This window comes from Rhodamnia argentea, chromosome 1, assembly GCF_020921035.1.
Source record: "Rhodamnia argentea isolate NSW1041297 chromosome 1, ASM2092103v1, whole genome shotgun sequence".
Taxonomy (NCBI): Eukaryota; Viridiplantae; Streptophyta; class Magnoliopsida; order Myrtales; family Myrtaceae; genus Rhodamnia; species Rhodamnia argentea.
Window position 1 is genome coordinate 30,465,810 of NC_063150.1, and position 18,955 is coordinate 30,484,764.

Here is an 18,955-nt window from a genome sequence, read left to right on the forward strand (position 1 = left end):
ACATAAAAAGTTTTGTTGAAATTTAATCGGCAATAAATTGCGATGACACGAAGATACAATGCTGAAATTTAATCGACAACGAGATATCCGAAACTAAGACTAAAGTACTAAAGTATGAAAATTAACTGATTTGCAATGTCGATGACTTCACTCCAATAAGCTAATATTTTCTAAGTTTAAATAGATGAAAATATAGTTATTCATCGGTTACACGTCGGTATCGATAACTTCGTCCCAAATAATTGGTAGTTTAGTCTCCAAAACCATTGATACTCATCAGTTACACATTGGTGTTGATGTCGATGACTTTCGTTGGTCACCAAACATTTTTTGGTGTCAACATTTTTAAAAGCATTTTCCTCATTCTTTGATGTTTGAAATATTCGGGAAAACTAGTCAACAAATTTTTTTCTCATAAGGAACCGAACAAACCTAAGGTTAAATGCAGGAAAATGGTTTCCTTCTTAAAACATTCAAAATGAATTTTCAAAATATCAGAACTTTGGTGTGGAAATGACACACCGTGCATGGGAATCACGAAGTCGAGCATGGGAATCACGACACCCCGTGCTTAGGTCTTCGGCGGTCAAGCTCCATCCCAGAGAGCGGGCTCGAGAACTCGATGCCTTTGCCCGAGTAGCCGGCTGCCTGAGTTATTGGCTTCTAAGCCGTCGTGACCTAAAATTCGGAAAATTCCAGATTAATGAATTATCAGGTTAATTAAATTAATTAACCTAATTCGGACTTTCTCAAGTGTTGCCAAATCGCAACTTAGGTTCATTTCATGCAAAATTTATTCAATTTGGAGCCGTCGCTAATAGTTTTCTGGGTATGCCAATTAGCACCTAAGTAAATTAGTGGGAGAACTAAATTATGTTTACGAACCGGAGAAAAAGAGTCCGGGAACTTGGTTTCATTGATTAAAAAAATTAATGCCTTTTCGATATCAATTTTTGTGAAGACCTCTTTAAATTGATGATGTGAATTAAATGATTTTCTTTAGAAAAATGCAATGCAAATGGCCATATGACATACGGAAAAATAATGATATTTTTTTGTGTTTTCAGAATAAATTAAAGCAAAGAAATAATGAACAAAAATTAAACAAATATGTCCATAATATAAATTACATTCCGAAAAATTTCAATTTTTATCCGTAACGTATTGTTATATTCGAGTCATGAATCGATATAGTATATAATTTCATCGTCCCATTCCAAGAAGGGCGGAATAAAAAATTCTCTACGAAATTATCGGCCAATTCCATCCAGATCTAGATTAAGGTATGTAATTTCGATGCGGGCACAATCGTACTTTGAGATTCAAGTTGGATGTTGCCCTTTTTACACATGAGGGTCAAGGTACATAGGGGAGCATATATTATGAGCATATTTGTATATAATTGTGCAAACTTTATAACAAAGCAAGACAATCACATAAAAATAAACAAATATGACAAATGATATGCAATCATCAGACGAGAAGTAAAAATTAACCACCAATATTCATAAATTTTGAAAATTATATGGGGCAACCCCAATTTATGTGGGGCCACATTCCCATCGGCCAAGATTCAATCTTTTTAAATTTAGGAAATTATCTCTTAGGATTTTCAAAGTATTTTCAGATAATCCCCAAATTTAGAAAGATATTATCCATCCAATGCAATCATAGCCATAACATAAAGATAAAGCCAAATAACCACATGGATAATGTAATTCAACCAACCAAATATGTAAGAGGTGATTATCAAAACAAGAATCATCCACAATAAGCAAATTTCGGCCATAAAGGGAGAGAATGCCGAAAATCAAGGTCCAATTCACCAAAAATTCATATCCTTTTCAATTAATCCAATTTGATCTTTAGAAAAAAAAATTGCCAAACAATTTACAATTGTCAAAAAAGATGTTTTTCAATCAAATTCCACCAATTCTGAAAAATATCATAAAATTCAACCAATTTCATCTACCAAATCGAATCAAAGCGGGGTTGAACGGCGAAGGGCAATGGGGTCCGGCCTGGATGATGTGCCGCACGAGCTAGGGGTACTTCGGCTTTGTGTGAGAAAGAAATTTCTCGACCTTAGGGAAGCTCTCGAACTCGGGGAAGCTCTCGAATTCCTTGAATGCTGTAAACTTCCTCTCAATTTTCTGAATAGAATGTGCATGAGAATGTCTGTCTATTAACCCTAGGCCTAAGGTTGCTTATATAGAGTGAGGTTCGCTAATCCTAGTAGGAGTAGGATTTGTTTTTGACCTTAGGATTAGGAAATCTAGCTAGAGTAGGATTAGATATGGACCGTTGGATTTCAATAGTCGGAATCTATTAAAACTCTAATTCGTATCTAAGGTAGGACTCTTAATTTAAATAAATTCTGATTTAATTCGAACTTTAAGAGTCCAAATCCCCTAAAACTCCTGCAAATTTCGGCCAAACAAGGGATCTATGGGTTGGTCGAATTTTCTAGCTTCTTGTGGGCTTAATTGCGTAATTCTGAGCCTAATTCGGGCTTTAATTAATTAAATGGATAATTTATTAAAGGTCTCAAATATTTAAATGGCCAAAAATGGGCTGAATTAGATTTGAAAATTAGGTCCAGCCCCCATAAGAAATTCGGCACACCCACATCTAAGCCTTTGTTGAATTTTCCAATTAAATTATGGGCTCACTACACATTTTTGGGCTTAATTAAGGCCTTTTTTGAATAATAGATAGTTAATTAAAAGCCTTTACAACTTGAATGAGTTGATTTGAGCTAAAAAATAAGCTCCAATGACCTTGTAATTTTCAGCACATGCTCCCCTCTAATTGCCAAAAATTTGACTTGGGTTCGAGCCTGTCAATTTAAGCTCAATTCCTTCACTGTCGGCCTAAATGCAAGGCAATGCATGATTGACAGAAAATAAAAATGCTATGCATAACTAATTATTTTTTGCTAAGACTAAAATTAATTCTCATTTTTATGTGAAATAAATGATTTAAGGAAAAATCAAAATTTAGATGTCAACAAGGCTCAAGTTCTTCAAGGCCGAGGTAGATTTCTTAATGATCGGGCCCAGGTCCACAAAGGCTAAGCCTAAGTCCCTCAAGAGCAAGCGCAAGACTCACGTGCTTTTGCCATTGGCCGTGTTTGGGTACCTAACTCCTACATCCAAGTCACGGATTCCAGGATCGTTTACATAGATAGAGACCAAGGCCGAGAGCTTAGTGCCCATGCTCGGGTCCCGAGCGACCATACTCGGTTACCTAGCTCTTGTGCCTAAGTCACTAATGCCCCGCCCTAGGTTATTAAAGGCAAAGCCAAGTCCATAAATGCCGATCGTGTGACCCTAGTACATGTCCCCGGGTTCCAAGTGACCATGCCTGGGTACTCGACTTTTGCACACAAGTTACTAGCATCCGGGTTGAGTCCTCGATTGCCATGCTCGGGTCTCCGGCTCCTACCCTTGAGTCACTAACGTCCGAGCCCGAATCTCTTGAGGTTAGGCCCAATACTCTCATATGGTACCTAGATCCAAGTACCCAACTCCTTTATCCAAGTCATCGGTGCTTGTAGTTGGGTCATAAGTGAGCATACCTCGGTCCAATGACCGGGCCCCGGGTTTAGAGAGGCTACCCCTAGCATCGACGGACTTGCTCATGTACTCAATCCTTGCATCCAAGTTATTAGTTCCTTGGCCTGGGTCCATAGAGGCTGGACTCGGGACTCTTGAGGTAAGGTCCGAGGTGCCGATTCTCATGCTTGGGTCCTCAATGACCACGCTTGGTTACCTCACTCCCATGCTCAAGTTAAGGCCCAATTTTATAGAAGTTGAGCTTGGGCTTCTTAAGTTCGGGGGATCTCGGTTCTTATGCGAGTCCCTAGTGGCCATGCTTAAGCAAACGACACCAATGCCCAAGTCACTAACACCTCGGACTGGGTCCGTCCTTGTCGGCTAGGCCCGGGTCCATAAAGGTTGGATCCAAGTCCCTTGAGGTTGCGCTCAAGACCTTGGTGCTCGTGTCTAGCTCCTTGATGGTCGTGCTCGGTACTCAATTCATTAGCATTTGAAAATAACAAAAGGCAAAGACTTTAAAAAAACCAAAATCGAAAAATAATAAATGGAAATTAAAAATAATGGCTGGGCCATGGCGGCGGTCCGACAGGAATAATAAGTTCGGCTACAAAACTCGACTTAACCCTGACCCGACCCGATCCGCGTAGCGAGAACCATATAAAATCTCGCTAAAGAAAAAGCGAGGCAATCCACCTCCGAAAACCCTAATCTCCACAGTGAGCTGCAACGCCGCCCGCTAGCTCGCTCGCTCGACCGCGACTCTCCATCGAACATGGTGAATTCTCGCTCCGATCTCCTTCTCTTCTCGATTTCTCCGATTTTAACCACGTTTTGACCGGAAAAGTTTGGTTTTTTTTTTGTGCCCTCCGTTTCTTCGTGCCTTTTCGGGTTTCCACAGGCGGATGTGGAGGCCGATGTTGCGGTTCCAGGTCAGCCGAAGAAGAGGACGTTCAAGAAGTTCAGCTTCAGGGGCGTCGACCTCGATGCGCTCCTCGATATGTCCACCGACGAGCTCGTCAAGCTCTTTACCGCCCGACCTCGCAGAAGGTATCTGGACATTTTGCAGTGTGCTTGCGAATTTGGCGCTGCTTGAGTTTTGCTTCTGTTTCTGAATCGGGAAGTTTGGGCTCAAAGTGTCTGCTTTGCATTCGGTGTTTTCTTGTTGCTGGAAATGATTGTCTGAGGTCGGTTTTGTTTGCGGAATTGTGTAGGTTTCAGAGAGGTCTGAAGCGAAAGCCAATGGCTTTGATCAAGAAGCTGCGCAAGGCGGTAAGATCTGCTTTTTCCTTTTTAATCTCTGTTGGATATATGCAATGCTATATGACATGATTTTATAGAATTGTTTTATGTAGAATTGAAAATCTCTGACATTTAAGAAACACTGATTTGGTTAGTATTGTCGATTAAGGTGTATGGAATAGTCAGCTAAGATGGACTTTTCTCTCTTGGTTATTGGAAATAGCTGTTAAAACTCACGCTGCTGATTTTGGTGGTCATTCTTATAAAGGGGATCTGCATGGTGTTATGGCTAGTAAATCATTGGCTTGGATTTAAGGGATGATAGTCTTCAAAAGAATTCTGTGGGCACATCTTCGAACGGTGAAAGGAAGTCTTGTTGAACAGATATAAAACCTGCTTCCGATGGCTAGGAGTCTGCAACATTGTATTGCCATGATAGTCGAACCACACTGGCCTTGCTTCTCATCTCCCTCGACAGCTATGGGCCATGTCGTGGCATGACTATATATGGTCTTATTTGTGGATAAAGTACTCTTCTGTGATCTTCTGATCCTGATTACTGTGTTAGTCTGATGTCGCATCTTTTAAAAAGTTTTTAGGTAAGCAGGGTTTTTTTGGCCAACAGTAAAGTTTGGTTCAACTTACTTTTGCAATACAATTTGCCTTCTTAGTCGTCAAGTTTTGAGGTCCAATGTATTTCATGACCAGATATTATTAGTTGTTGTAAAAAGCTTGGTTCTTTCAGTGATTTTATATTTGAGAATCAGCTGATAGACATTCATGTTTCTTTGCGGTGTGTTTTCATCAATGCTGTTACTTAGCACATGCTATAATTTGGGTCTTTATTTGAACCTTGTAACAGAAAAGGGAGGCTCCTCCTGGTGAGAAGCCTGAGCCAGTAAGGACCCACCTGCGGAACATGATCATAGTTCCCGAGATGATTGGAAGTATCATTGGAGTTTACAACGGCAAGACTTTCAATCAAGTTGAGATCAAACCTGAGATGATTGGCCACTATCTTGCTGAGTTCTCCATCTCGTATAAACCCGTTAAGCATGGAAGGCCCGGTATTGGTGCTACCCATTCCTCTCGCTTCATTCCCCTCAAGTAAAAAGACAATGTGTTCGATGACATATTTTGTTATTGTTCGTCCATTTTGAAGCAGTTGTTGGAGACACTAGATTTTGATACTCAATTTTGATGTCCTTCTAGTTATGTTTGTCGTGCTTTTGTTGCCAGCTGACCTTAAATTTTAAATTTTGAATTTGAAACTTCACCCAGTTTCCTGGTATACATCTCGTTATCTTATATGTAGTTTTTACTTGGATGCTCTGGGAGTAATTGAGTAAGGAAATGGGTAGGTGCGGGAAGAAAAAGGCTGCAAATGCTTAGGTTTTTTTTTTTAACTTCGATCCGATAGCAACTGTTCGTTTTTGCAAGATCGTTACCTTACGATCTTGCGGTATGTGTTGGAACAATACAGTGTATGTTGGAACGCCAATGCAATATGGAGCATCGAGTATTTCTGAAACTACGGTTGATACAATTTTGCTGAGGAGAGTTGTCCTCCAGAAATTCTTGTGTACAACTGGAGTATTAGTTTTGACCTTTACCCACGTCTCACCAAGCTTTAATCGAAATAAATCCTACCGGTTTACCAAATTGTATCCCTCAGATTTGATTTTATTTTCAGAGCAGCTTGATATAGCATTCTGCAGCAATTCATGCCTTCATTAGCCGGTAAGTGTGCACGATCAAGTGAGAGGGGAGATGAGTAGGTACTAGCTAGTAGCCAGTCATGTGATTATCCAGTGGGGAATCAACGGCACATGGCAGTGTGAGTGCCGGTGGTATTCGCGTCTTGGCTTGCTGGATCTCTGTTACGTTAGCTCGCCGGAAAATGGAAAGTAAAACTATCCGTGGACAAAGCTTGGCTGTCGTAGGTTGAAAGTTCATATGGTGGGATGAGAGAACATAAAGCAGTAGCGGTAATAAGTAACGCCAATTTATAGATTTTTCACAACAATTGTCAATTCAGTCTGAACTTCACAGGTACAGATGCAGCTTCACCTGGTGTTGCTTTGAACATGCATCCACTTAAATGTTACTATCAGAAAAACCAGAAAATAAAGTCAGAATCATCTAGGTAAATTGGCAAATGGGACAGTAACAGGGTGTGTCCTTATCGGCCTTTCGGATTCACTATCTGTGAGAAAACAGCGTTCATGTCATCCGAATCTTGGTCCAGCTCGTGCTCGCTGCCGATGCTCAGACTGTTCAAGTCCAGTCGCGGAGCGACTTCCTCGGAAACATTGCTTCCTGCTCGGCGAGAGGAATGGCCTGAACCGTCTCCGTTGTCCTGCATCTGGAGAGCGAATTCGAGATTCCACAGCACATCGCCCATGGAAGGACGCTCGAGTCCATGCTCGGACAAGCACTTCTCGGCAGTCTCCGCGAACTTCTTCAAGCACTCAGGGTTGATCTTGCCCTTGAGCTGAGGATCAATGATATCCTCGAGGATACCCTTTCTTTGACAGTGCAGAGCCCAGTCAGCCAGACTTACTTGCTCCTTTGGGAGGCTAGGGTTCAATGCAGGCCTTGCACACAAAACTTCAAAGAGGACAACCCCAAAGGAGTAAACGTCCGATTTCTCTGTCAGCTGTTGCCGGCGGAAGTACTCGGGATCCAAGTACCCAAAGCTTCCTTTCACCACAGTGCTAACATGGCCTTTATCCATGTTAGGACCGGTCTTCGAGAGCCCGAAATCTGAGACTTTCGCCACCCAGTTCTCGTCCAGGAGAATGTTGGTGGTCTTGACATCCCTGTGAATGATGGTGTACCTCGCCCCCGTATGAAGGTAGTGAAGTCCTCTCGCCGCACCGATACAGATCTCCAACCTCTGCTTCCATGAGAGCGGAGTGTTGTTTCCTTTGTAGATGTGTTCCCTCATCGTGCCCCGCGCCATGTAGTCGTAAACCAAGCACATTTCATTATCTTCCTCGCAGTATCCGATCAGCGACACCAAGTGCTTGTGCCTCAGCTTGGAAAGCATCTCCACTTCAGTCTGGAATTCATTCACTCCCTGTTCTGAGGAAGGGTTTGACCTCTTGATGGCCACTTTCATGGTCTTATCGATGACTCCTTTGTAGACCTTGCCGAAGCCTCCGACCCCAATGACGTAAGACTCATTGAAGTTCTTCGTTGCTTGTTTGATTTCATACAATGAGAAACGTCTGCTGAGACACTGAGCCTCGGATGAGAGGTGGCTGGCAGCAGAGGCGTGCGATTTGCTTCCCGCCGTGTGGGAGAAACCCGAGATAGGCAACCAGCTAGTCGTGTGCGATTCGGTTCCGGGGACTCTCTTCTTTTTAACATACACCGTGATGCATATTGCTGCCAAGGCACCGAATGCAGCGGCTCCTCCAGCCGCTCCACTGATCAACTTGACATTGCTTGCTGTTGATGAAGTGAAAGCCTTTGCTTCACTAGCCTTAGCCGCGGCCTCGGCCTCAGCCTTGATCAACATCTCGGATGGCTCCGGATTGGGACCTGCCAAGTTTTCGGCTGCATCGCTTATCTTAAATATCTCCAGCCCATTTAGGAGAGCATCGTAGTACTCCGGCGGAGGATCTGCAGTGACAGAGGGATTCATCATTATCGTGACTTGCTCGTCCCCCTTCCCGTCGCTGACAAAAATTGCGTAATCCTTATAGACCGGCACCCCCTGCTCACTCGCCCATCCGATCACATCGGCTGCTTCCTGGGCAACCTGATTGTTGATGTAGATATTGAAAACTCTCTGGTTGACCTTAGTGCAGAAGTAATCACAGAAGTGCATCCTCACAAGGTAGGTGAAATTAGCATCCACCTGAAACTGCCAAGTCAGATTGTAGTTCCTGTTCAAATTCTTATCGTACCCCATGGATCTTGCAGTTCTGTAAACATCAACCGGCGCGACATAGTCAGGCAAGTCATTGTACTGGATCTCAACTTTTTTATCGGCCTCGTTTGTGACCCCCGCCACTGCTCCATACAGATAAGGCGTATCGTCGTACCATGTTCGAGTGAGTGCACCGGAGTCATTGTTCGGGGGAATATACTGCCCTCCAACATTCAACCTATACATCGTCTGTAGATTCGCGGCCTTGGCATCGACGGGTTGGTCTGAGAACCCGACCATCAGTGCCGAGTCGAACAAGTCTGGGATTGGAATCAGCTCGATGCCATTCACAAAGGCATAGGCTCCACTGTGCTTATCTGAAGGCGCGAAAGTGATGTTCACGAAATCCGACTCCAAGGGCGCCAGAGAATATTCCTTCACGAGGTAGGCTTGTGTGAGAGCTTGAGCTGTGACCGAGGTGCTGAAATTCTTCAACAGGGTGATGCTGCCGGCGACCACTGAGAAGTAAGCGTCCGCAGGATCAAGGGATCCATACGTAGACGGGTAAAAGTGGAGCCTGACCCAGTAGCGGTTGCCGGATTTCACGGGCAGCTTATACGTTGCTTCGGAGGTGAAAATCCGGGCGGACATGTACGGGACATCGGAGGGGAGAGAGGGGTCTTGATACGTGGCTTTCTCTGACGTTGAGTTGTTGGAGGTGAAGTACTTAGAATCCGAATCCCATTTCCGCCCATCGGCATCCTTCCCGCCGCCCGTCGACCCACAGCTAAGGATCAACGGGGCAGGGTCCGAACTCGACGCATAAAGGGAATCGAAAAGAAGGGATACAGAAATAATAGAGAGCAAAATCTGGATGATTTTGTGCATGATTACCCAACAAAGAGAGGCACTAGGCGTACAGGAGAACAATTTACTATTGGATTAATCAGTCGTAATTCAGCCGAAAACAGGGAAAGAGAAAGAAACCGATTCCTGTACGCCAAAACAGGAATGATCTGCGGATTCTCGGTTCTCTGTTCTGTTCCAGAGATCACGCCGGATGGCTCCAATCAGCCATGGAAGCTCAAAACATGCTTTGCACTCACCTGGAACAGGACCAGGCAAGAAAACATGACAAATGTTCTTGTTTTCCTTTTGTACGATGAATGGAACACCTCTCTCTCTGTCTCTGTCTTCTCGCTCCTATTTTCTGCTGTCCATTTTTGGGGGCTCACCCGAGGATCGATCCAAAGGTCGGAGTTGGTTAAAAACTGACGAAGGCGAGGGAGATCCGACACGTTGGTTTTGCCGAAGGTTGACGCTTTTTCCTGGAGAGTGATTCAGGAAACTAGAAGCCTAAATTTAGCAGCAATCCTCCTGAAAACTCTCCAGGAATAGAGCATAATACAGTTGCACAAGGTTGTTGGCATAACTGATGTATGTGCATGAATAGAATCGAACTCGAAGGGGATCGAATTTCTCGAAAGGCCTTTTGATGTGCACAAGCAAACACATGACTGCGATTGAGACTGAATATTCCATGCAAATGCTCTCAATAGTACATCCTGAGATTGATTACTATGATGTTGGGGTATCCTACATCGGTACCACTCCCAACATATGATTCCATAACCACCGGTACGCAGAAATATTTATTACATATTTTAACTGATCAATATAGCAGTTACCCAAAGTAATTAGCAGTCCTATGCTTACCCTCTAAATCACTCCATTAAGCACATTCGAAAGAGGGTCTCAAAACCATAAATCGAAAATAAATTGAATTAAGGGCATCTTTGTTTTGGAAAAAGTTTCATGACAAAGGGAAATACTCTCCGGGAAATCATATTTTAGGAAAGTATTTTCCCTTTTTCAGGCTAGGAATTCTATTTTCCTAACTTTAACCATACATATTTCCTTTGATTGTGAATGATTTTTTGTTGACAGATCGTTTTTCAGCAAACCAAACGCGTGATAACCCATAATACTAATTTACGAATTTTTTTTTTCACTTGAAGAAACACACCCTAATTCTCGATTCTTTTAAGTCTCATTCAAAGCATCGGATGTCTTAAACTTGTTAGATTGCGGAGATGACTCATTCGGAGCGATCGGCTTTTAGGATTTGTTGTTATTTCGGCGGCAAACCATACGACACGGATTATGAATCTTGCGCATAGCTTTCTGTTTTTACGTGTGTAATGAGACAGATCTGATCAAACATGTCCAAGTTAATCAACCAGGCCCGTTCATGGAAGCTTCTGATGCAAACCAATTATTCACCTTTCATGCGTAAATTCTCAAACGTAGATGCCATGGATTGTTCTCCTTCTGGTTACAGATGGACGGCGCAAGAATAACAACAACCCTTCTAATGGATGGGCGTGGCTGACGCCTCTTCTAACCATATTTAGGTTTTGAACTGGTGTCCTCCATTAAAGCTCTCTTCATCATCATCTTCTTCTCGTTCCGAGCTGGTCGGGATGGTGCTGTATCATCAAATTCAACCTAATAATAACAAATAATAATGATCTTGATGATAATATTGGTTGTCTTTTGAACACAAATTAGTTTGAACCTGCATTTTCGACACTACCCTGCTCCCGAAATCCCGGCTGCAGCCCCCCCGGCCAGCGGCCCGTGACGTGCTGTTCCGGGCCTCAACACGCGCGGCATGGAAGCGGTAAATGCCTTACAGCGGCAACAGCTCGACATGGAGGACGGCGAGCGGTGTAATGAAGCGAAGCGGTTCTCGCCCTTGTCTTCTAGCTCGTCGTCGGCCCCGTCAGCCCTGTCATCCCCGCTGTACCCGGACAGCTCGTCCGACCTGGAGGAGCTGCAGCGCATGCCGCTGGCGCCGCCGCGGTGGAAGAACCAGAAGCGGCTGACGAAGCAACTGTCCATGTGCGAGACCCCCCGTGACATCGCGTGGGAGAAGCGGCGGCGCCAGATCCTTGGGAAGAGCTGCCTTGGCGCGATGCAGGAGGACATCACGGACGAGGACCTGAACGAGCTCAAGGGGAGCATCGAGCTCGGGTTCGGCTTCGAGGAGAAGGACGGGCAGAAGCTGTGCAACACGCTGCCGGCTCTCGACCTCTACTTCGCGGTGAACCGGCAGCTCTCGCTGAGCCCCGTGTCGACCCCGCCAAGCCAAGGGCTATCGTCGCCGGCCTCGCTGGGTGAGCGGTCCATGTCCTTCGAGAGCCCTAGGAGCGACTCCGACGCTTGGAAGATCTGTAACCCAGGTGAAGAGACTCTTGAAGATGCATGAATCCTTTGATTTTGCTTGAAACGATTCAATCCAAATGAAAATCAACAAAACATAGTCAGAGATTATTCTCATGAACATGCATTTTGCTTCATGAAACAACTGACAATTCATTCATCAACGACTACAAAATCAATGCTCTATCATCTTCTTGAACGGTCATAAACAATTTCAAAGTCAACATGGAAGGAATTGCTTCATCTTATGTTCATACTCATGCTGTATGTTTTTGCTGTTTTTTGACTTGTAGGTGATGATCCTCAGCATGTGAAGACCAAGTTGAGGCACTGGGCTCAAGCTGTGGCATGTTCTCTAATGCAATCATCCTGAAAACCTAATTGGGAGTGTGTGGTGTCTGACGACTAGCTTGTACAGAAAAGAAGAAGAAGAAGAAGAAGAAGAAGAAGAAGAAGGGGCAAAAAAAGTAAAAAACGTGAGGAGGATGAGAGAGAAGCTGAACTAAAATTAGGGTTTTCGTTTGATGATACTTGGTGTATAGCCAAAACGAGGTTGACGGTGTGTAAATGCGGAGCCAAATATAAAGGGCGTAAGACAGATATTTGCTTCTTACCTTCTCAAATGACTGTCACTCCCAAGGCAAATGCATTTTGCTCTTTCTTCTCTTTGCTTTCAGCCTTTTTTTGTGTGGGCAAATTGGGTTTACGTTGATTGAGCTAAGATGGCGAAAAAGTTTCTCACTTTCGAGTGACTTATCGGACGCTAATCGCGGTCCGATAGCTTTATACTCGCTAAGCGTAGTTCTTCACGGCGAAGCTCGGGTATATCCATTGTGATATCGGATTTCGGATCGGGCATGGAAGTTGGAATGTCGAATCGAGCCTTACCGAAACAAGATGACCGTTGAATCGCCTTAACCAAACTGTTTATGGAGTTCAACAAACCGAGGAACTAATTGAAAAAAAGTGAGGGGTTTTAAAAAAAAAGTAACAATTTTGACAAGATAATCATGAATGCGTATAGCTCCATTCACTCAATTAAACAGCTATGACGCATGTGATGACGAGTTATTGGAGGAGTTTCGACATAAGTTAGAAAGCCGCACAAATCCACTTAAATAAAGGGATCGAGCCGTGATCATTAATTATACTTACTAAAGTAGATGATTAAGCATGATCACTTTAATTGTTTGGGAATCACAGGCAGATTATTTGAATTTTTTGAATCATTAAGTTTGATAAATTACCAAAAGACAGAGAGTCCAAAAGGAAAGCCGCTTATCGGGCTCAGGAATTCTGTCCCAACAAATTCGGGCCGACCCGTACTTTTTTATTACTAAAGCCCGGCCCGCCCGAGCACCGCACTAAGGTATTCCGGTTCAGGCCGGGCCGGACCGCCTTCCCGATGGACGCGAACAGGAATCAACTCGGAGTCTCGTACCCGTGTTGACTCACTGCACGGAGGGTTGCCTTTGCCGTGAAACCCGGAGAGTTCTCTCACATTCTCACTCCAGAAGCGTACACAGACCCACCTACGAACTGTCGAGCAAGTTCAAATATTTCGTTCTGCATAGCACGAAACGAACCAAGATTGTCGATTTCCTCCGTTGTTCCGAAGTAATCGATCATGGCTCCTGATGCATCTGATGCCCTCGCAGGTCTCTCTCTCTCTCTCGCTCTCTGAGTGTGCGTGTGTAATAGATGGAAAAGATTTTTTTTTCCTAATGTTACATTTCGTAACTTCGTTCATGTGCTAATGTTTGCAGTGAGGCAAAAAGTTGAGCTTTTTCTGAATGCTGCCCGAACTGGGAATCTTGATTTGCTCAAGAGTATGTCTTGGCACTACTGTTGTTTTCAATCCTAAGTGTGGGTTTTGGGGCCCTTTTTTTCTCTTCTGTTTTCTCTGTTATGCACTGTAATTTGTGTTGAATTACTGAGTTTGGAGAGCAGAGCTGGCGTCGCAGCTTGATGATGGGAAAGGGACGGCGAGGACCATAGCGGATATTAAGGACGCGAACAAGCGCGGCGCCCTGCATTTTGCAGCGAGAGAGGGCAAGACTGAGGTCTGCAGGTACTTGCTGGAGGAATTGAAGCTCGACGTCGATACGAAAGACGATGACGGTATCCCAACTTTTGCTATTTTTTATGTGTTTATCTGTTTTTGACTATTTGTAACCTTGTTGATTTCGGGGCGGTGTGTGTCATGGTTTAATTTCTCTCTAGTTGTGTGATGTTAATGATATTTGCTGGAGCTGAGCCCGAAAGTAGTTATGGCTAGTAGCGACAGCATGTTGTGTCTATGTACTGAATTTGTTTGAGCTTCTTGTACTAAGATACTGGCATTCTGATGTTGTGGAATTTAAGTTTGCAATGAATGTGTTTTGAGTCCATTTGAGTTTCTATTTGATCTCAAATCTTTTCTTGCCTCTGGTTGGCCAGGGTTATGCTGGCTAATTGTTCAATATCCATTTCACGCACAAGCTGATCAATTTGCTGGAAACTGTTTCTCTATTATAGGTGAGACTCCTCTTATTCATGCGGCTCGGCAAGGGCATACTGAAACTGCGAAATATTTAGTAGAGCGAGGTGCCAATCCTGATATACCTAGTGACTTAGGCGCGACAGCGCTGCACCATTCTGCTGGAATAGGTAAGTCGGTTTCTGTATCTTTGGAAACTGCTATGTTTGAGTATATATGGTTCCCTAGATTGACTTAGCAACCCCCGCAACCAACGCACACAATCTTGCTATGGTATCATTTGAATATAGACATGCTTATCTGTGCTTACTCGATTTCAGGTGACATTGAATTGCTGAAGTTTCTACTTGCTAGAGGTGTTGATATTGATTCTCAAAGTGATGCTGGCACCCCTTTAATTTGGGCTGCTGGTCATGCTCAACAAGATGCTGTAAAGGTTCTCTTGGAACATCATGCTAATGTAAGCTTGTCGAAATTGTTATTTCTTGTACTTATATCTTTTTAATGAAAAAGTACTTTTGAAAAGTACTTTCGGGATTTAGTCCAGCATTTTCCTGTACAGTTACATAGACAGGAGTATTGTAATACGGTGTGAGCATTTTGTATTCAACTTTGATATCTTTTTTTGCAGCCCAACACTGAAACTGACGATGACATCACTCCGCTCTTGTCATCCGTGGCTGCCAGTTCTGTTGAATGCTTGAAGCTTTTGATTCAGGTTCTAGGATTTGTTGGCCTTTAAGATTTAAGTCGTGCCTTGGATATGCTGTTGTTTGTTTTTGTTAATTCAGTTTCCCTGGAGGCTTTTCTCTCCTTTTCTATGTGTGTAAGATCCTTGACATTTTACTGCTTTATTCAAGGTTCAATCCACCTTGCTTAATACTTGTCTTTCCTTTTTCCTTTTTATCTACCTTGTTAGTTCTGTAAACTATGCAATTATTGCTTAAAGATTGTGCTAACACTCTGGTTACATTTTCTCTTATCACTGTTTAACTAGCAGATGAAGAAATCCACTTCCATTTGCTTGCAAAATATTCATCATAAACTTTGTGTTATTCTGGATATTTAACTAGGACTTCCATCTGATTGCATCTTTTGATTTTTGGAAACTGCAGTTTATTCTCAACTGAGGTTTATCCTGTGGATGCCATGAATATTTTTCCTTGTGCAGTGTGCTTGCTTTTATGGGCATATTTTTCCATGAGCACTCAGAAGTAAATTAAGTTATCTCTTTAAATGATTCTTGTGATTTTGCCTTCCATTCAGGCTGGTGCTAATGTGAATATTAGTGCTGGAGGAGCGACACCTTTGCACATTGCTGCTGATAACGGGAACCCAGAAATCATAAACTGCTTATTAGATGCTGGAGCTGATCCTAATATCGTGGATGAGGTTGAGAACTTTAAAAGGCTTTAGTTTCCCTAAGTTTTGTATCTCATGTTAGCATTTAATGCATTTGCATTTTCTGAAAGCTTGTTTGGTATGTCATTATGTTAACTTAAGATGGTCGATAAAGAGTTCTTTTTACTGAAGGTGGTAAATAGATGTTTATGATCGTTTAGAGTTTTGCATGGTTTGGTGCCTTAAAACATAAGGGCATATCTGAATAAAGCCTTTACTTTTTGCTTAATGTAAATCTTGCGGCAGACGCAGTTTGACTTCTTTTTTGAATCCTAAATATCCGAAGCTTTCATGATATACAAATGTTGACACGTAGGTTCTCATATTTTTGTCATGATCCTCTTAATTTCAACAACCTTTTAGATTTTGGCAGGAAAGAAAAAGTTCTTTTTATTAAATTTAACTCTAAACAAACAAGCCCAAGATTTATTTTGCTTAACCAAGAATGCTGAAGGCATTATCCACAATAGGTCTGGGGATGAATTCTTGAAGCAGTAGTATGTTGTCACTTTCACACTGTTGTAAATATGAATAGTTAGAAAAGAATACAAAAAACAGAGTATAACTAGAGTGGGCTTGTCATTGAGAATGGTTTATGAGACAGCAAGCAAAAGTCAAGAATTTTTTCGTCATCACAGGATGGGCTGAAGCCTATACAGGTTGCAGCAGGAAGAGGCAATCGTGCAGCTGTCGAAATTCTTTTTCCAAAGACTACACAAGTTCACACTATTCTCAAATGGAGTGTGGATGGAATCATCGAGTATATGCAGACTGAAGCTGGCAATGCACAGGTAGTTGCTGGTACTTAATACATTTGTTTTGGTGTTATTTTCCTCTGTTGCTTCATTGGATTGGAGGGAATTGTCCAGAAAAGATCACATGTCAACTTCTCTGTATTTACTAGTGCTTTTGCTTGATCACATAATTTACACGTTATTTGTAATTAGAGGGGAATTTTTAAGGGAATATGCTAATCACATATGTAGATAATACATTACAGATTCTTTTTCCAACATTAAGAAAGAGCCTTTTTTTTATTCAATCTCCTTTTCAATTACTAATTGTTTTGCTAAGGCATCCACAAGTTCATCATCTGAAGGGAGTCCTTTAGTTGGACTGAAAGTTTGTTGGTTATAGCACATATTTTCTGGTGTTTATTTGATATGAAATCACGTTCTTGTGATTCTTGTATTGTTTGCTAGCTCAAAAATTAAATTTGCAGGAAGAAGTCAAGGCAGCTAGCAGAGAGAAGGATACTGCATTGAAAATTCAAAACCTTCCCGAGGTAATGCTTCATTGGATTTTCACTTGTTGATCACATCCTCTTTTATATTACAGTAGTCTATTTATTGTTTGTCCTTTCCTTCTTCTATTGGTCCGGGTAGACTAAATTGATGGTTAATGAAAATACAAGCAGTTTCCTTTATCGTTGTGGCAATGATTTGCAAGTAACTCGTGAAGGAAGAAATTTTGATAGCATAATGAATTGAAGAGGAAATTCTAGGTGGGTGATTAGGGATACCTGATGTTGTTTGTAAAAGTTTATCTTTTGTAGTTGAGATTGCAGAAAGTTGGTTGAAATAATAATGGGCTTAGTGTATCCTTGTTTTCTATGAAATATTAGTGTAATAGCTTTCACTCACCAATTTAGGCCTTTGAATGGGGATATTCCTGGTTGATCCATCATGTATGTGATTCGGGTAGGCTTGTAGATCACTCACTTTACGTGTAATGTTTGATGTCGACATACTATCTTTTTAAGCGTGTGATATATTTTCTTTCTCAGGTAAGTGGAGAAGCAAAACAGAAAGCTGCAGAAGCAAAATCAAGGGGAGATGATGCTTTTCGGAGAAAGGACTATCAAGCAGCTTTAGATGCTTACACACAAGTAAATTTTTCTTCTGATTCCACTTCCTTGCAAATGTAGGTTCAGTCAACTCGTTTCTCCTTTATAGCAAAGATAGAAACATTTTCTGGCTACTATATCAAATATGGCTCAAAAGAAGATATCTAACTATGGAGTGCTCTCAATCTGACTCAAATGAACCTCTCTTTTGGTTTGCTTATCATAGGCAATAGACTTTGATCCAAATGATGCGACTTTGCTTTCCAACCGAAGTCTTTGTTGGATTCGCTTGGGACAAGCTGAACACGCTCTAGTTGATGCAAAGGCCTGTAGGGAGCTTAGACCAGATTGGCCTAAAGCTTACTATAGGGAAGGTGCAGCTTTGCGTATTTTGCAGGCATGTGTTCACTTATTCTCCTGTCCGTTAGTCCATCATTGGCATTAGTATTTGTGCCTTTGTGTTCCTGTATATGACTGGGAAATCTACTGCAGAGATTTGACGAAGCAGCCAATTCTTTTCTACGAGGGGTCAAGCTTGACCCTGAAAATAAGGAGCTTGTAAACGCTTTCAGGTTAGGCTAAGCAGACTCCTCCAATTTGGATTCCGAACAAATGCGTGACTACATTTTTGTTTTTGGAATTATCCATGACTAAAGAAAAGGTTAAAGCTAAAAGTTTGTGGGTGCCTAACACTAAGGCCTCTGAAAACTGGCTGTGATTGCGACATAGAGTCATAGTAAGGAGTTGTGGGACACTACCGTATCCTGTTTCTTCGGTCCGTCGAGAAGATTTCATGGTCTAAAATGCGGAAGTATCTGCTCCTGGCAAATGCATTTTCAGTTGTTGTTGCATGAAATATGTGTTTAGCCTTTTGACATGTTTTCTGGTCGTTGCAGAGAAGCTGTCGAAGCTGGAAGGAAGTTCCATGGTACGGACAAAAAGAGTACATAACTTGAAATGCTTGAGATGCCGTGAGAAAAAAAACTTGATGCTCAAGTTGAAGGGACATGGCCTGCGATAGCCGTGCGCCATTTTCCCTGAGAATGACGGGATTATCCTTTTTTTTTTTTTTTTGTTTTGTTTTGTTTTCCTTTTGCTCTTGTTCGGATTTTGTCCATCAATTGCATATCATGTTCTTGGTAATGAGCTCTATGCAGTTTTGTCCGAGGTGAGGCTTGCTGTTGTAAGGTTTCCCCTTCCACCAAGAATGTTTTGCTCGGCCTTGGTCGTTGAGCCATGTGACCTATCTATTTGGTCTTGGCTCGGGCTCAAAAGAAAGAAATTGTTTCCAAGGAATCATAGTTGAAGTTTCACCTGTCTGCTCT

At 42.4% G+C, this 18,955-nt stretch overlaps 4 protein-coding genes across 4 annotated transcripts; 3 read left to right on the top strand and 1 right to left on the bottom strand.

Moving 5' to 3' along the window:
- The first annotated feature begins 4,175 nt into the window (after positions 1 to 4,175).
- On the top strand, positions 4,176 to 6,126 carry LOC115743945 (40S ribosomal protein S15-4-like). Its single transcript, XM_030678972.2, has 4 exons — positions 4,176 to 4,335; positions 4,459 to 4,607; positions 4,772 to 4,829; positions 5,662 to 6,126. Exons 1-4 carry the CDS (start codon positions 4,333 to 4,335, stop codon positions 5,908 to 5,910), a joined length of 459 nt encoding a protein of 152 aa, XP_030534832.1. The 5' UTR covers positions 4,176 to 4,332; the 3' UTR covers positions 5,911 to 6,126.
- A 493-nt stretch (positions 6,127 to 6,619) lies between these two features.
- On the bottom strand, positions 6,620 to 10,092 carry LOC115743942 (receptor-like protein kinase ANXUR1). The gene has a single exon (XM_030678969.2). It carries the CDS (start codon positions 9,565 to 9,567, stop codon positions 6,982 to 6,984), a length of 2,586 nt encoding a protein of 861 aa, XP_030534829.1. The 5' UTR covers positions 9,568 to 10,092; the 3' UTR covers positions 6,620 to 6,981.
- Positions 10,093 to 11,174: 1,082 nt separating this feature from the next.
- On the top strand, positions 11,175 to 12,341 carry LOC115743866. The gene is made up of 2 exons (XM_048280367.1): positions 11,175 to 11,924; positions 12,198 to 12,341. Exons 1-2 carry the CDS (start codon positions 11,354 to 11,356, stop codon positions 12,275 to 12,277), a joined length of 651 nt encoding a protein of 216 aa, XP_048136324.1. The 5' UTR covers positions 11,175 to 11,353; the 3' UTR covers positions 12,278 to 12,341.
- A 1,052-nt stretch (positions 12,342 to 13,393) lies between these two features.
- Positions 13,394 to 18,906, top strand: LOC115743943 (ankyrin-1). Its single transcript, XM_030678970.2, has 13 exons — positions 13,394 to 13,562; positions 13,671 to 13,733; positions 13,855 to 14,025; positions 14,422 to 14,553; positions 14,704 to 14,843; positions 15,015 to 15,101; positions 15,650 to 15,775; positions 16,423 to 16,575; positions 17,007 to 17,069; positions 17,571 to 17,672; positions 17,857 to 18,027; positions 18,123 to 18,202; positions 18,527 to 18,906. Exons 1-13 carry the CDS (start codon positions 13,532 to 13,534, stop codon positions 18,579 to 18,581), a joined length of 1,374 nt encoding a protein of 457 aa, XP_030534830.2. The 5' UTR covers positions 13,394 to 13,531; the 3' UTR covers positions 18,582 to 18,906.
- Positions 18,907 to 18,955: the final 49 nt, after the last annotated feature.

Bases quoted from the DNA above. Each gene is read 5' to 3' on its own strand.
- LOC115743945 (XM_030678972.2), top strand. The intron at 4,608-4,771 runs GTATCTGGACAT...GGAATTGTGTAG, and splicing joins ACCGCCCGACCTCGCAGAAG to GTTTCAGAGAGGTCTGAAGC. The intron at 4,830-5,661 runs GTAAGATCTGCT...ACCTTGTAACAG, and splicing joins TCAAGAAGCTGCGCAAGGCG to AAAAGGGAGGCTCCTCCTGG.
- LOC115743942 (XM_030678969.2), bottom strand. From the start codon at position 9,567: ATGCACAAAATCATCCAGATTTTGCTCTCTATTATTTCTGTATCCCTT.
- LOC115743866 (XM_048280367.1), top strand. From the start codon at position 11,354: ATGGAAGCGGTAAATGCCTTACAGCGGCAACAGCTCGACATGGAGGAC. The intron at 11,925-12,197 runs GTGAAGAGACTC...TTTGACTTGTAG, and splicing joins TTGGAAGATCTGTAACCCAG to GTGATGATCCTCAGCATGTG.
- LOC115743943 (XM_030678970.2), top strand. From the start codon at position 13,532: ATGGCTCCTGATGCATCTGATGCCCTCGCAG. The intron at 16,576-17,006 runs GTAGTTGCTGGT...TTAAATTTGCAG, and splicing joins CTGAAGCTGGCAATGCACAG to GAAGAAGTCAAGGCAGCTAG. The intron at 18,203-18,526 runs GTTAGGCTAAGC...TGGTCGTTGCAG, and splicing joins GAGCTTGTAAACGCTTTCAG to AGAAGCTGTCGAAGCTGGAA.